The sequence below is a fragment of the Artibeus jamaicensis genome, unplaced genomic scaffold, assembly GCF_021234435.1.
Source record: "Artibeus jamaicensis isolate MK-2021 breed Jamaican fruit bat unplaced genomic scaffold, CSHL_Jam_final contig_233, whole genome shotgun sequence".
In the NCBI taxonomy this organism is placed as follows: Eukaryota; Metazoa; Chordata; class Mammalia; order Chiroptera; family Phyllostomidae; genus Artibeus; species Artibeus jamaicensis.
In genome coordinates, this window is record NW_026521486.1 from 26,085,704 (window position 1) to 26,103,689 (window position 17,986).

General features: G+C 41.4%; 1 protein-coding gene across 1 annotated transcript in view; it reads right to left on the bottom strand.

Annotated features, from left to right (window-relative positions):
• The window catches only part of GRIN2B (glutamate ionotropic receptor NMDA type subunit 2B), a 279,080-nt gene that overhangs the window by 166,896 nt on the left and 94,198 nt on the right, over nt 1-17,986 (bottom strand). Inside the window, exon 2 of the mRNA XM_053661458.1 lies at nt 9,706-10,304. Coding sequence (XP_053517433.1) covers nt 9,706-10,304 — 599 coding nt within the window. The remainder of the gene's footprint in view (nt 1-9,705; nt 10,305-17,986) is intronic.

A 17,986-nucleotide genomic window follows, 5' to 3' on the forward strand; every position in this document is an offset into this window, starting at 1 on the left:
ATGTCTATTGTGCTATTTTTACCTAAACAGAAGTTCCTGGATTGTTGTTCAAGGAGGGGAAAAAGTAGGTGTATCTGGAAATGCCACTGGGAAAATTAAAGAGAGGAAAAACATGTGTTTCCTCCATTGATTGCAGTGAATAGAGGTCTTCACAGGTTTGTTGTAATGATTCAGTGATATGACAGACATGAAGATTCTCTGTATGAAATTGGTGACTATTATTATCCTCATTATTAGCCATAATAATGAACAACTTGAAGTTTTTGATCATCAGGTTTTATGTATTTTGACACATATCTTCATCTGGACTCCATCTGTGACACCTTTCAAAGAATTCTCAAAAGAACCACTTAGAATGAATACGGTATTATTTTTATGATATGATGATATTCACAGTATGGCTTCCGTGGCTATTTCTGTTGCTTTATCACAGACAATCTTTCCTTTAGAAAAGAAAAACATTAAGGGATTCTTAAAAGTATATAGAACCACTTGACTACTGTGTCTACCTCCTTTGCCCAAACAATAAATGTGACAGGGTTACTTAGCAACCACCCTTACAGCCATCAAGACTTTCAAAATGGGATCAGATTGAAAGAAATACCTTGTTGAGACTGACCACAGCTAATTCCAGACAAGCCACTTTGAAGGATTCCTCCCAACATTTTCCCCCATACTCAACTTTTTTCATGCCACCAAACTGAACACAGAAACATGTTCTTACCCAGTTCTTTCAATACTGATCCATTCCATTTGACAGATGTAAATATACATACACAAATATGTGCTGTATGGATAAATAATACATGTACACACGAGTATGTGTATGTGTAAGAATCCCACCTACAGTCATTTATGAACACAGAAAGCTAAAGGCAGGAAAGCTTTAAATGAAAGCTGGTGAAAAGAAGAGAAGGGCAGCAAAAGATCAATGAACAGAATACCCTATAGGGAAAGAGATGGGAAAGAAAAAAGAAAGAAAAGCTTGGGGGTGTGGGGGGTGTGAATCAGTAATGAATGAGGAAAAGAAAAAGCCTGAGCAGCAAGGGAGGCAGTAGGCAGCCCCCGGCCGGCTGCTGCTGCTGGAAGCTGGACAAGAGGGAACAGATTTCCGCAGCGGGGAGCTCTAATCTGTCAGCAGCAGTTCCTTCATGTGTGACCGGCCAGCCCAGCTCGGGAACTGGTGCCAGTCTGGGCACACCAACCCCACAGGGCCCTCCCGGAAGAGAACGCGCCACTGACAAAAGCCTGAAAGTCAAGGAAGTTTCCTCCACCGGCTCCTGCCGCCAGCCCCTTGCCAGCTTCCACATGTGCCTCTGTCTGCGGTGCCGGTTCAGAGCCCCCAGCAACCACTTCCGAAAATCGGGCCAGCGCAATACCCCGCTTCTCCTAAATCCCTATCAGCCACACCAGGTCCTGGAGATTTCTTCCAGCAGATGACCACCTATGCACCCCTGACAGGTACACTGCAGAGGGAACAAAGAACTCAAACCATTGCTTAGTTAAAATATGTGAGGTCATATATATAGGTGCAAAAGCCAGGAAACCATCTCTCAAGAATCTCCTGTCAGTTAAGCTGACCTTAACGGCTGTGGTCCAGCCCTCACTCAAGCTTCCAGCCCATGTCAGGAACCATAAATGACAGCACTCCAGCTTTCTGGCAACTTGCCCTCTTTCTTATCCCCACCCAACCAGCCTTTATCCTCTAGTGGGAAGAGAGAGCAGATGGAGAAATGATCCCACTCAATTCCTAAATAACACCACCTTCAATTCCCATTAACTGTGAATTTGCACACTCGTCTGGGTAAGAACCGAGGGATCAGGAATCATATGGACATTGCCAGAATGGGGCAAAGGTTAACAGGAAAGCCCTGGCTGCTTGCCACTCCTTCTGAGGACAAGGTCAAGCAGTTAAGAGATGGCATGCCCTGTGAAGAGTACTGCTCTTGCCATGAGGACACCTGGATTCTGTGCCCACCCAGCCTCTAACAGATGAGTGACCCTCTGAGATTTTGTTTTCACATTTGTAAAATCATTCTCATCATTCTATTGAGTGTTCTGTGAGAATCCATGCATGCAAAGCATTGGATGAGATAAGCAGCAAGGACTCTTCCCTCTAATGCTCTGATTTTAAGGGAAGCAGAGATTCCTCTCAAGTTTGGCTAATGTGCAGCACAGGAAGGGGCTGAAATCCAGGTTCCCCAGGCAGACCCAGAACAGATCCTGGCATCATCACACAGCCTAACCTGGGCGGTCCCTGGACCTCAGGTTTCTTAGAAACATATAAAATGGGGATAAGGATTCCTATCTTCCTTTATGCTTTTATCTGACAAATACTTATTAAGGTTCTACAATCTATCACTGTGCTGGGAACACAGAGGTTTAAGAAAGTCCTGCTCTCATGGAACTTGAATTCAACCGAGGAGACTGGCACAACAAAATACTTAAAAACAAAACACATGCAGTATGTCAGACAAGAGCTACAGAGAAAATAAAGCAGGAGATGGGCATAGGAAGCGCATGGGAGGGCGGGAAGTACAAATTACCCTTTTTAAACTGGTGATCAGAGAATCATGAGGACGTGTGTCTGGCTCAGGATATTTGCAAAGATCAAATGGGAAAACTAACAGTGCTGGTATGTAGTAAGTGCTGAGAAAGGCAAGCAGTACTAGAGTTCATCACTTCCTCAGACTGATGACAATGGGGCTGCTTCATGAGGTCATGACCCTCTTCTTAACCCATACCACCAACACCATCCATTTTGTCCTTTTTGAGGCAAAATCGGTTACTCAGAATGAGACCTGAATCATTGCTATACTCTGATCTTGATTCTTTCCCCTTCAAGACCATCCTATTCCTACAGACAATGTACCTACCACCTGTGTCTTCTTTCCCAGCACTAGGCACCTCTTCCCTCCCTCAAAAAAAATTGTCCTCAGTGAAACATAATTCTTTTCCTACTCACTCCCCCTCTGTCTCCCGCTCTCTCCTCCAAACTGTAAATAGTTTTTTAAAGGAGAAAGAAGTAAAGGATATACAAGAATATGGAGGAAGTGGAGGAGAAAGAAAACAGAAGAGAAAAGAAACAGCAAAATATCATGGGTAACTTTTAAATTCTACAACTCGGCCATGAAATTAAATAGCAGTTAAGGAAAGAATCATGTAGGGGTCTTGGTGTCAAGCACTGCGAATGTTCTTCACAGGTTCCAATTTAAGGAAAAGAAGCAAAGATCACTTACCAAAATGGCCATTTATATATCTGATGTGAAAAATGTGAAAGAGTGGAAGAAAACAGAAGATTTTGAAAATCCTCACATTCGGTTAGTCTTCCATAAACAGTTAAAGCTTGCTTTGCCTGAATTACAATAAGCACTGAATACTTTTAGGACAGTTATTAGATCCTCCCATTATTTTCCCCAATTTATATCTCCTTCTTCACCATGAGCAGATGAAGTGCCTCTCTATATACACGAGAGTGTCCTCACATTTCATATGAAAACCTAACTTTCCTTGGATTCCAGTAGACTTCTTTAATCAGGGGAAGGGCCACTATGCCTGAAAGTCTACTTAAAACTACGCATTCATGGAGTGTCTGACTGGTTCTCATGTAAATTATATTGTTAACCTTTAATATATACTTGTCTTACCATAAATCTGCCTGAGTTTGGCACTCTATGAACATTTAATAACCAGTAATGGATACTAACCAAGCAGCTCTTGCCCATGGTGTCTAAAAACTAATGGACTCAATTCTTCATCTATTTCTTAACCTCTCAGCACTTTCCAGGCCAAGAGAGTCAAGTGGGCATCCCATGGGAACAATCCAGCTAATATAACTTCCAAGGAGGCAGAGTCTGCCTCAAGGTTAAAGGAAGGTTGTGTTCATCACAGATCTTTTAATAAGCACCTAAAAAGCACCTTTCTTCACACTGGTTATGCCCATCTCCCAAAAACTAGGATAGGAGGAGGAATCTGGCCGTCTGAGATGGCGGCTTTAATGGAGAAGGAAGAGTGGGATGGCTTTGTGCAAAACATGCTTGTATGCTGAATAAGAAAACTGAGGACACTGGGGAAAAATAATTAGGCAACATTCCTAAGAGATTTACTATTTTGAGATGCAGCCATTTCAAAGAGCACCTGCTTTTTATACAAGTTTGAAAAGTTGCCCTGTATAAAGAGTAGGAATGCTGGATCCTCAGGAGAGAAAGAGAACCTAGAGGCAAGGGGCAGATGCACTGCCACCAGAGTGACAGAAACAGACTGGAGGAGTATTGAGAGCACACTGAAAAGGTAAATAATCATGAACTGCCCCCGCCCCAGGAAGTGATAAAAGAAAGATGCAGACACATGCCTAATAATGGCCAAAAATCCTCCTGCTCAGGGAAAGGAAGAAGGGCTCCCGGGGGTGGCCAACCTCTTGGCGTCTCTGGGCCACACTGGAAGAGGAAGAGTTGTACTGGGCCACACATTAGATACACTGTGACACATACTTACAAAATCATCTCATAATGTTTCAAGTAAATTTACAATTTTGTGTTGGGCTGCATTCACAACCAGCCTGGGCCACATGCGGCCCGTGGGCCGCAGGTTGGACACCCCTGGTAGACAGCTGGCCAAATCCCTTTCTCAGTACTTTCAGATATGTTGGTACCAAAAGCTTTTCAGACTTTTCTCGGGAACTAAGAAGATCCTTCACTTAGAAATGCATAGCATGAGAAATTCTCTCTTTCAATCAAAGTCCCAGTTGGAATAAAACTCTCTCAGCATGTCTTAGGTTATGGTATAAGGCAACAATTTTCAACCAGAGTACGCCACAGGGATTTTTAAAACATTCAATACCTAACTATTTAGTCAGGGCACCGACCTCTTTTCCTGTAACTCATCAAAGTAAAAAAATGACCACAACAAACACAACAATAGTCATCCAGTGTGAATGAATCAAAATTATGCTTGTTTTTTTGTCAGACTGGCAAAAAATATACTTTTTGGTATACCACAGAATTTTAGTAATTAGTTTATTTGTGCCATGAGGTGGAAAAGGTTGATAATCACTGGTATAGGGTACTGTAGTATGTTTACTAATAATGCATAAATGCAAGCTACAAAATTCCCACAAAAAATTAATTCTTATTAGTTGACAAAGCAGGGTTGTCATATTTAACAAAACAATACAGGAGTCCTATTAAATTTGAGTTCCAGTTAAACGACAAATTGTCTTTTAGTGTCAGCATGCCCCATGTGACATTTAGGACAGACGCTGAAAAAACAATCTGTCGACATTCAAATTGAGCACAGTTTCTGTATTTTTCTCCCAAGTCTGGTGAAAATCCTCACCCAGCAGTCTAAAGCCTATTGTACCTGGAGATAGTATCCAAGTCTATTGCTGAACGAGCTTCAAGGAGCTAAGAAGTAACAATAAGGAATTTGGATGGACACATGATAAATAACGTTTATTTAATAATGAACTAAAACAGATCATTTTTAAGGATCTGCTCTGAGAATGCATATTTATATGCCATTAAAAAAAACTTCCTTCAGTAAAAAGTGAATCACTTCAAATATGAGTCTCTTTTCGGCATTCAGGGATATCATATAATTTTCCGTCCCTATTCCCTAAAGCTAGACTTATAAACTTGCCTCACATGAAAAGAAAGCCACTGTCAGGTATAAATGAGAACTTTATGTTTCCTTCTAGTGCTTCTGGGGAGGACAGGACCTGTTCAGGTTACTGGGTTTTCAGGAGGTAAGAGGAGATCCCTTCCCTGACTATGTGTTCCTGGTGTCCTCCTAGGGCTGGGTCACTCCCAGGTACCTCCCCCCAGGGCCCTTCCTCCCGCTGCTGTTACAGGGAGGTGAGCAGCAGGCCAACAGAGGGCCATCCTCATGAAATAACCAACTATTTGCAACAATTTTATTTTACAAAGACTTCCTGCTGTGGCTAAAGTGTGGCTGCTTGGTTTGTTATTTAAAAGAGTGACCCTGGTGAGACCAGAGTGACAGAGGAAGAGTCTGATTTCAGAGCAGGATAAGAGGGAGGAACTCAGACTGAGTGTGCCTAATTGAATTCCACTGGTGATGTTGAGTGTTGTGCCTGGTGATAACAGCTGAGATTTTGAGGACAGCTCCTTCTTGTCCCTGTTAGTCAACCCCAATCCTTTCTGGCTCCTGAGAGAAGAACTATTAACATATTTCCAAGAGAGGCTAGGGATTGGATTCAAGAGCCATAAGAGGCTGTACTTGGATGGAGAGGAAGGAAAAGACAGTGGAGATGCAAGGGGGATGCAGGTATGCAGACAGGGAGATAGCCAAGAGCAGAGGTCCTGCGGAGATAAATACAAGATTCTAGAGAAATGGAACTGGGGCAGAAGAGAAAGTTCATAGAGGAAGGGTCTTAGTGGAGAAGCATGCTAAGTCCACAGGCACTTTCCACAGTATACTTGAGAAATCAAGTGAAGGTAAACTTTTTCTCTCTGCTCTGCACTGGTATTTGAGGGATTTGTGAACCATCTGCCCTGAATAATCCTTATTCCTTTTAAGACTACTATACTTGAGAAGATGGAGCTGGGTATTTGTGGCTGTGTGACAACAACCTCTAAGGAAGGAGCAGAGAGGACCTAGGAGAGCTACCTTCCAGAGTGGCCATAGAAGGTGATAACAAAGGTTAAAAACAACTGTGGTTTTAAAGACATAGTGGTTAGAGGCCACGCTTGAGAAATAACATTTATATTCTAATGTAAAGTAAACCAAATGGGAAATGATAATATCTGCAGGTCCTTCTCTACTCAGAGGAAATTTTAAGATATAAACAGCCATTCCTGGACCATATTTATGGGCTTTAAGGTAACACCCACTTGATTTTGTGTGTCGTTTAGCAAATGTTTTAATCTCAATAGTCCTTCACTGTTAGCATTTTTAAATGAACACACATTTGATAAAATGATCTGAGTCAGATTTGAATTAAACACTAAAAAGAGTGGGAGAAAACATGAATGTACAGAACAGAAAAAATAGTAAGTTTTTGAAGAAAATCTCTATTATCTTGCAAAGAGGGGCAGAACAAGAAAGCTCCTGTAGAGCAGGTATGCCCTGGGCAGCTCAGCATCTCAGGGCATGCCATTCTTTCACTCCCAGCATTTTCTCTGGGACTCGCTGTGCTAGGAGTGGGGAGACGTAGAAATGAGTAAGACAGAAAGGCCACTGCTTTCACAGAACTTACCAGGAAGAAAGATAATAAAGCATGTAACTATAATAGGCATATTACAGGGTGATGCTGGGTGCAGAAAAGCCTTCCTAGGGGTTGTGATGCCAAAAGTGAAAGCTGAAGAATGAAGAGTTTGAGACAGGTAAAAGAGCATCTGCATTTGTGTACTGGTGGGAAGGGGCACCTGGGGAATATACCCAAGGCAGAGGAAAGAGCTGAGTGTGAAGGAGAATGTGGTATTCTCAAAGAACTCAAGTAAGTTCAGTATTGCAGGAATACAGTGCTTAAGGCAGAAAGTAGCATGAGACAATTTTGGAGAGACAGGAGGGCCCATGCTGTGGAAGACATTGTAAACCATATTAAGGAGATGGGACTTTATTATAGGGGCAATAAAGAGGCCCTGAATGGTATTGAGCAGGAGAGTGATGACATCACATTTCACTTTAGATCACTCTGGCTGCAATGTAAATTGAAAAGAAGCTGAACTAGGAGCCAGAAGATATTTAAGAGGCCCTACAGCAATGCAAGTAAGAAGAGATGAAGTAGGATATGGTACAGAGATGAAAATAAGTGAAAGCACTCCACAGGAAATCCACAGAAAATGGCATGGTTGGCTATTAGGTGGCAGGGTTATAGAATCAAGGACACTGAAACATTGTATTTTAGGCAACTGGATAATAGAATGTGTGCTTTATGGGTGGTGCAGATTTTGCAAGAAGAGGTGGGGGGAGAAAGCAGGCCAGCTTTGGCTATCGTATGTTCTGAAGAAACATACCTAGTTACAGTTAGAGATATAGACCTGGAGCTCAAGTGAGAATTTGCAGCCAGAGATATCAATTTGGGAGAATTTATGGCCATTATTAATTGCATCCTTGGTAATGGATAAGAAAAGAAGAGGGTCTAGGACAGAGCCCTGTGAAACACTACTACTGAAGAGATGTGTAAAGGAAGAAGAGCCTGTCAAGAAGCCTGAGGCAGAATTACCAGAGGCAGGAAGAAAACCAAGACAGTCAGTACCAAACAAGCAGTGATAACTAGGGATGGCAGAAAGAGCAAAGTTCAAAATGGGAGAATATTAGAATTGGCTCACAGACACAGCTACACTAATACTGATTTTATTTAATTGTCGACACTATTACAGATGTCCCCCACTTCCACCCTTTGCCCCCTCCACCCAGATCCCCTACCCCTGGCCTTCATCATGTTGCTGTCTGTGTCCATGGGCCATTAATGCTAGCTTTAGTTCCAACTCTTGAGTTTAGGAGCTGAGCTGAGAGGCTACAGTCCAACTCCCTTCCAGAAATTAAACAAGTATAACTAGGTACACATTCAACCTCCACTAATATTTTATTTCTTAGGCTGGGATGATGGGTACTTGAGTATGTATTAAGTTTTTCTAAATACCTTTCTATGTGTCCAAGATAGTTGATAAATTTAAAGTGGATGCCTAAAATGTACTGTTGAGTAAAAAAAAAGTCAGGTTATTGAACAACATGTATACATTTCCATTTATGTAAAATTATAGGCTTATATGCACATAGGTATACATGCAGAGGGAAATGTCTAAAAAGATATTCACTAATTCTTTCAACAATGATTCTCTCCCATTAGTCAGATTTAAGGTCATTTTTACTTTCTTTTTTGTGTTCTTTCATGTTGTTTGAATTTTTACAGTGTGCACATGTAGCAGTTTTATACAAATAATTAAACCATAAAAGCATCCTACAGAATGTCCTGTCACGCACAGTCACATAATTACCCCTTGGAGAACTTGCTGTAGTTATGGCTGGTTTAGGAGATGAGGTCAGGAAAGCAGAACCCCACCCTTATCTTCTTACTGAGTAAACCAGACAAGAGCAACCACAAAAGCTGCCTCTACCACAGCATTCTTGCTCTTAAAGGCAGACAGAGGAGAAGCAAAGGAGAGAAGAACCAATGGAAGAATCCTCTTCATGTGCCTAGGGACTCATGGAACCTATTCTTCATCCTCTCCCAGTACAGCGGCACTCCAAAGATACTGGTACGTGGGCTGATCCTCCCTCATTTCTGTGTCTATCCTGTCTTTCAGAGTGATCAAGTACATGGTGGCCAGAGAAAGTTCGATTCCAAATGGATCTTTCATTGCCAGCGTGACTGGGACAACTTACACCTACAAGCCTTACTGTCTTATATTATAAAATGGAAACAGTTTTCAAAATATGCTAGCTAGAGTTGTTGCTCTGAGGATTAAATGAGGTAAAAATGCCACACACTTAGGGTAACACCTAACACATGGAAGTGATCATAAGTGGTAGCCATTTTGTGTTTATTAGAACAAGAACACAGCCACAGCAAGCTTTGGATCCGAAACACTCGCACCATCATGAACAACTGCCATCCCAGGGGACAGCCTTCAACTTGTGACATCTTGAACTGCCCTTCCCACAGTTTCTGAGTGTCCAACCCTAGTACTAGAAGCTGAACTCTGACCTCCACCAACAGTGCACCCGCTGTGCCATACTCACCTATTTAGCATATTGGACTGGTAGATTCTCTTCTCATGGGTGTTGTAACAACTGCTCTTGGGCTCAGGGATGAAGCTGTGTTCAGAGAGCATGTCAGAAGCAGCAGTGGTGATTATGGCAATTCCATCCCTCACTCTGGCAGGGAGGCCATAGTCCCACTCATCATAGGACACAGAGATAAGTCCAGTGGGGAACTCCGAGGGCACTGTGTCTGTGTCCCCGGCCACCAGACTAGGCACAATCCATGTGTAGCCACAACCAGTCAGTCCTACTGAGTTAGCCACTTCAAAGATGTAGGTGGCCTCTTCCTTAGTGCAATAAAGAAGAATGATGGGGCTTTGAAGTTTCTTGAGCTGGTTCTGGATCTTAGAATCGCCATCATCCAGGGACATGTCCAGCAGGAGGACTTCCTCTAACTCCCAGCCCACGAAGCTATTCTCTATGGTGCTGCGAATCTTGTTTACAAAGTCCTGATAGCCAGGAAAGTAGGTGGTGACAATAGAAAAGATGTACCAGTCATACTCTTCCATGATGTTGAGCATTACAGAAGCTTGCTGTTCAATTGATGGGCCAAACTGGAAGAACATGGAGGATTCATCCTAGAATAGTAAAATGTAAAGAGAGAGAGAGAGAGAAAAATCAAACCAATGATAAGAAGGGAAAATGTGAAACAACCGCATAGAAATGTTTGTGTCCATTATTTACTTTTCAAATAATGCTTCTAAAATGGGATATGTTTAAGTTGCAAACATTTGTAACACCTTTCTTCCTAAAACTACCTCCTAGTCTCCAGAAGAATTCAACATAGGTCTAGACTCTCCTTGTCTTAAATTTTTGGGGCTACTGCCAGACATAGCTTCCTAAAACCAAATATGCTATCTCTACAGTAAAACATATAGAGTCCCATAAAGTGGGGTAAGGACTCTAAATGGCCTCATGTCAGTTCAGGTCAGATTTTACTGTCAGATGAATTTTACAAACACACACGCATGTGCACACACACACACTTGCCACTTTTCAAGCCTTTTGGCCTCTTGGTTGTGTATGTACATGACTCAGTCAGAGTGAATAATTCAAAATGCCATCAATCTACTCTGATAATGAGATATGCAAGTTAGAGTAAGGCTCAAACAGTATATTTAAGGCATGAGTTAGAATGACTTGTATTCAAGCTCATATGAGATTAAGCTTCATTTTAGAGCAACACGTAAAAGATTCTTCTTTCTCTTACATATGTAACAGCACCGATCTCGACCTGACCTGTGCATCACACACACAACCCCCTGTCAGTTCTGAGCATCTGTTTCTTCCCTCTTTTTGAGAAAGGAGCCATTTTAAACTTCTCCCGTCTGAAGCTGTATTTTTCTGGCTGTCATGAGATGTCAAGCCCTGCATTTTATCTCCACCTTACAGCTTGAAGAATCTGAAACCACAAAATAAAGACCCCTCCAGTCTTGTTCTTCTCTCTCAGTCCACTCTCCCCTAGCTTCCTCCTGGGTAGTGGCCCTATATTCTTCCTGATGGTTCATCTCCATTTTATAGCAATCCAAGGTGAAAAAACTAAAATTTTGTCAAAGGGGCAGTTCTTTTTTATCTCCCAGGCTGGAGCTTTCAATTACAAGAGACTAGGCTTTTAAACAATTCATACAGTTATTTCTTAGTTTGGGAGCATATTGTTGTGCAGCTTGAGAGATTGCTGAGTATTTTGGCTGCACCACGTATTCAAAAAATGCAGGTTGGGAAATATCCAATTAGTGTTCAAAAACACTGGTTCGGCAATGAAAGCTGCCAGCCCCTCTGCTTTGCCAGTGCCACTGTTGCTTTGTGTGGCTTGAACTTTTCACATTTTCCACAGGCTATCCAGAATGAAACAGTAGATCCTTAGTCATTTGGGGTGGTGACTCCTTTTACTATAGATCAAATAATGCTTATCATGAATTCCTCCCATGGCTTAAACATACAGTCAAAGAGGACCGTGTAATTCAGCATCATGTAATTCAGAAATGTAGAGAGGGTGGGGCACCAAGAATGGGTGGGTGGGAATAATTTGGAATAAAATAATGATTTTGTGTGTGTCCATTCCAAACTGCAGCCTGCCCATGCTCCCGATTTTCTCCCGCTGCAATATAAGTATTGTTCTTCCAGTGAAGCCAACCTTGTCCTTAGGTTAGGATACAGCAGGAATCCAAAGCAACAATGCTTGATTATTTCATGACTTGTCAGGGGCCCACAGGAAACCACGACAACAGAAGAGGAAGGCCAATAACAAACAACTCTCCCAGAATGGCTACGATTTTAAATAAACGGCCATTTGTTTTTCTTGTTATACTTCCAGCTCAAGGGAATTTGGGGGATCCTCAAACGAGACACATTATCACTTGAGTTTTCACAAGCCCAGTGGATATCAAAAGTGACAAAGGCTCCCAAATATGCCTTAGAATGCACAGGCTTAGGATGAAAGGGATTCCAATGATAAACAAAGATGACCCATTCTATGATATAAATAAACATGTCTTATCACAAGGATGTTCAAATACACATGGAGAGATAGCTTTAAAGTAAACTCACAGAGGTCCATAGTAAATGGGCCTATGCTAGTAAGATTGAATTTAACAGAAAACCAATCTAGTATATACCAACCTGACCCTCTCCTCTCTAAGTCTTCTGTTAAAACTCTCTCACAGTTATAATGAGCTCCTAAAGAAACTGCCAGCTACTACGGGAAGAAAGCCAATGATGGGGAAAGTAAGAAAAAAATGGCTCCATCACACCCCTACCATGTCCCCATCTTACTTTTCCTTCTATCATCCCTATAAACATCCCTTTTTTCACTCCTCTGCTCCTATCAATGCCTAGTTCTACCACTTTCTCTTGACAGTCTTCACTTAATAAGAATGCCTTACATGATGATCTTATCTGTGGCATCAGGAGGAAGTTAACGAAGCCAAACAGAAATCAAGAGACAACTTTAGCTTGGGCAGTGTTTCCCAGTATAACAAGTGGTCCGGTGTTGTTAATTTAGTTGATACACCAATCTGGTATACAGTAGTCAGGAATGGGACAGCTCTTTTTCAACAAAGCTTTGGGCTTACTGTAACTTGTAAGCAGTGACAGGCTTTGTGAATTAGGGCCAAAGCCACAAATCAAAGAGCAATCTTCATATGTGTGCAGAGTGGAAAGGACTAGTGGTCACACATCCGTCTTTGCCGGCACCCAGCTCACATTGTGATCACCATGAGAACTGTCATCTTCCAGGATGAAGGATGGGATAGAATTCAGTTTACTTCCTTACTTACATTGCTATCTCCTAATATCATTACAACATGGTGATGTGTGTGGGTCCTTGGAGCAGTCGCCTACTCCTAGTAAGATCCCAGACATATCTATTGCATGAATGTACTTCTTAACTTGCCTTGAGAGTATCTTTAAAGCATTCCTATATAAATGGCCACTGAGATGAACAATTGGCACAGGAAAGGTGCAATGTACATTAGACCTCATCAGTCTAGAACCATTATCTTCAACTCTCATCACTTTGCTGTTCATGGTGTTTGGTTACTAATAAGAAGAAACAAACAAAATAAAACCCAGGTACTTTTTCATTGTATTATCTGTCTCAGAAAATAACTGCCAAAAAATTAGCAGCAGTACATGATGTTCTTCTTCTGCATCGCCAGATCCCCTACAGACCCACTTCAGAGATAAATGATTGGCTACTCCAGCTGCTGAGTACAACCTGGCATTAGGTTTCAGCCATCAGCCCACTTTGGGGATTGCATCAGCTGAAAAGAACCACCTTGCCCAAAGTCATGCCCTCTGGCTGGAGTAAACTGGCCCAATGACTGGTTGTCATGGAATTAAAGGCCTGGTCCTTGCTCTAGCTCTGGACCACTCTGAAGGATCGGTGTATCTTCAGAACTCCCAACAGGGTTGGTTGGAGCTTCCATTTAAAAAGCATCACACCTTTACTTCTCCTTCTGCCCACTCCTGCCCCATTTTCCCGTCCTTTTCTTGATCTTGAAAGCACTCCCTAAGCTCAAGAGCACTCCCTACTGAACTATCTATACACCAACCTTGATCTCAGGGGCTGCTTCCCAGGGAACCCAGCCTGAGACTATTCATTTCCCTTGTATTCAACATGGAAAGAGATGACTTTAAAAAGCCATAATATCTATTTTCAAATATTGAAATTATCTATATGGTAGAGAGGTAAGACTTTGACCATTAGCACCAGAGGAGAAAACTGGGACTGATGAATAGAAATATTAGAAGGCATTATTTGGTCTAATATAAGAAATGGATTTGCAACAATTATTGCTATTTGAAATGGAATTGGCCTCATAATGTAGTGAGCTCTCTGTAGCTATCAGCATTCAAACAAAAGCTGGGATTATCACCTGAGAAAGGGATTCTCCCCAGCAACCTCGCTGGAAAACATCACGTTCATCTTTAAGATGAGCATGTCAGCTTCCTATGCATGCCATCTTTTCTAACTTCCCCAAATTAACCTTCTCTCCCTTGTGCTTTCACAATATTTTGCATGTGCCTCTATCATAACATTTATCACACAGGAAGCATATATACCTGCTTTCTCCCACTAAAAATATATGTTTCTAAGGAGCAGGAATTGTGTCTTTTGCATCTCTAGATCCCAAGATAGCACATAACATTTGTGTTTTTTATTTTTGTTGTATTAGCATAATGAAGATTTCTTTATTATGTGGGAGATTAACTGAAATGACCTTGAGAGTCTCATCTGGTTCCGAAGTTCTATGCTGATGGTACATATCTACTTCATAAAACTAAAGTATGCTTGAAGAGCTGTATAGTAACTGCACTTGTATAAAGTGTGGGCGGGTCCTTCTTGGAGCCAGCTAGCAAGGCAGAAAGTGCTACTGGCTGCTACTTTACTCTCTTTGCAGCAAATTCCTTCAAAGCATCATCTGTACTCACTTTCTCTAGTTCCTCTTCTCCCATTCTCTCCTACACTAACCTCTACCAGACTTCCAACCCCTCTACTCTACTAAAACTCCTCTTGTAAAAGGAAAGCTGCCTGATATTGCCAACTCCAGTGTCCACCTGTAGCCATACTTACCTATAAGCAGCATTTGACATGGCTGATCAATCACTTCTAGATAAGCTTTCTTCTCTTGGTTTCCATGGCTTCACATTTCTTGACTTTCCTCCTATCTTACTGGCTGCTGTCACTGTCTCCTTTCCTGGTTGCTCCTCTTCCTTCAGATCTTTTGAACCTGGGGCACCCCAGGGTCAATCCTTGGTCCTCATATCATTTCTATCAACATCCACCAGCTCAGAGATCTCATCCAGTCTCCTGACTGAAATCCTATTTATATGCCAACCACTTTCATATTTCAAATTTCTATTATCAAGTCACCTGTTATACAACACATATGCACTCAGATATGTTTAGAACTCTCTCCAACATTTCCAAAACTGAACTTGGCCTTTCCCATTGCGGTTAAAGGCACCTCTACCCCTCCAGTTCCAACTCCTCTCTTTCTCTGGAACCCTATATTCAATCAATCAGCTTTGACTGCTGACCTTCAGAATGTATCCATAATACAACCTTTTTCAACTCTGTTTGAGACACCATCATCCTTTATCCAATCACTACGAGAGCCTCCTAAATGCCCTCCCTGCATCTGCCTCAACCCCCTACAGTCTATGCTCAACAAAGAAGCAGGGTGATCCTTTTAAAACTTAAATCATAAGATGTTATTCTCTCGCATTAATCAATGGCCGGTTCACTAAAAAGAAAAGCCAACACCCTGATTTGGACCCCCACTGGTCCACAGAGCCCATGTCTTCCTACTCTCCCTCTCATTCTGCTCCACGCACTCTGACCTCTCTTGGACGTATTCCTGCTCCGGACCTTTATTCTAGCAATTTTCTCCATTTGAAACACTCTTGCTCCAGTTATTCAGGTATCCTCAGGACCAACGCACACACCTGTTTCAAGTCTTTGCTAAAATGTCACCTTCTCAACAAAGCCCAAGCCTGACCCTGCAATGGAATCCTAATGCCTGCCTGATCCCTCTTAACCTGTTCCACTTGTTCTTGTTGCCACGGTATTTATCACCATCTAAAAGACTGCATGACTACTTATTCCATGTATTTATTATGAACGTATTGCTTCTTCTCAACTACAGTCTAAACACCATGAGGGCAGGGATCATTATTTGTTTGTTCATTACTATAACTGAGCACCTAGGATGAAGCCTGGCCCACAGTGGGCTCTCAGTAGGTATCTGTTGAATTAAATAATGTGGTAATTGATGTTGCAACCAGATAATCCTCAAATTTAATTTGTCATTGTTAGCTATCCAAATGAGATCTTATTTTTCTACTATCATAAAGTCTTGCACATTATTCAATTAGTACTTCATAACATCACAGGGATTATGGTCCTGCTAGAACATTAATACAATTTTAGATTAAATAAATCTGGTTTTCCTTCTAGTTGCTCCTCCTAGTATATAAGAAAAGAAGATCCTTCAAACCTCAGTTAGAGGCAGATCTGTGTGTCTAATACAACACCAGAACTGCTAAGCTTCTGCTGAACATTTTCTTCACTACTATGAGATTTAGAAGGCAAGTGTGGAAATGATGGGATGAGAGAACAGGGTTACCTTGGCTGCCCTAAAAAAAGTCCTGGGTATTTATTCTTTAATTCTATCACAATGAGCACAGAGTAGAAGCAGAATATTTATCTCCCCAAATAAGGGTAGGATTTTCCCTCCCTAGTTAATTCCAAGAGACTCCCTTTTTGGTGACTATAAATTCTGATTCCACGCTATCATTTTTCAGGTGACTGAGGCTAGTTTAGCTATTTAGGCTGGTTTTGAATCATGTCTGAGTTTTGTGAGCAACACTTTGCAAGATACAGAAAATGCCCAATGTTCTCTAGCCTCATCATTAATCAGAAATATCATGACTGAAGCATGACACTCAATAGAAGCTTAATGGTAGAGAATCATGATCTTTTCCTGCAAAACCCTTGAAAACAAAGGAGAACACTCTGGGTTTTTAAAACCCATGAACAGAAATTCAAGCAGGCTGGGCTAGTTTAAGAGCCATTCTGGATGACTAAACAACTCCTGGCAGAAGCCTGCATTCCTTTTCATATTTGTTCTTGCAAATTTTGCTTTCTCCTTGAATTTTGCCCCATTTTCCTCCCTGACTGAGTCTCCCTTTCGGATGTGCTTCAATCACCAACTTTAAGCCACAGCTGAGGAACAAACTAAAGGTATTCACTTTGAGAATGCCTCCAAGGCCCTTCCTATTCTGAGTCTCAGAGACAATTTTATAGCAAGAAGAAAGCATATAAGCAACAGATAGGGCAATAAAAGAGGAAGAATACAAAGGCAGATACCTTCTCACTGAGATACCCAAATGAATTATAGAATTAAAGTCAGCAATCAAAGGGCCTAGAGAATACCAAGAGAACTTCTGGAGGGTGTTTGTGCTCTTCTGGAAGGTATCAGGACTGCCAAAATCCTAACAAGGCTATTTCATTTCATCTTAAATTAAATGGCCTGCTCCATTATGCATATCAAAACAACTCTCAAATGGATTGGCTTGTATTTTCATTAAGAGGTTCTTTTCTGTAAAAGAGCAAGCTGTCAAGTTCAGCAACAGTCAAGTTCTGTGATGGAATAAGTGTACTTTTAAATAAACATACAGAAAGCAGGTAGGGGAATGGAATAAGTTGAAAAAATAAAATGAATAGAGAATTATAGCGTAAAAATGAAGCTAACAGTATTAATTGGGCAGTAGGATCATCAGTATTACATGAAATTTATTTAGACAACTTCACAAAGTTAAATGTGTTCAACGCTAATATAGATCTGGGCATTTTCTGGGATAAAAAGAAAGACATCATAAAACTAAACTGTAGAACCTAGGAAAGACAAGACATGTTCCACTATGTGTGAAGTACTAAATCCAAAACTGCTTGTGCCATCAAAATCTTTCCTTTTCACCAGAGTCAAGAGAGTAGAGTTTACAGAAGAGCTGCAGTGGTCATTAAAGAACAGGGTTAAGTACCAGCCTGTGAAGGTGCTTAATGTACTAGCAGCTTTTTTCAGGTATAGATGTTGATATTTGTCTCAAATAAATTAACATTCCCATCTCTTCATATGTACTTGATACGAACATTGTGTTCATATACCAGTGAGAACAGAGAAGTGGGGAGATGCCCGTAAGAGGCGAAGGGTAGAAAAGGCATTTTGTGTTTGACCAAGCTGTGAGTGCTGGTACC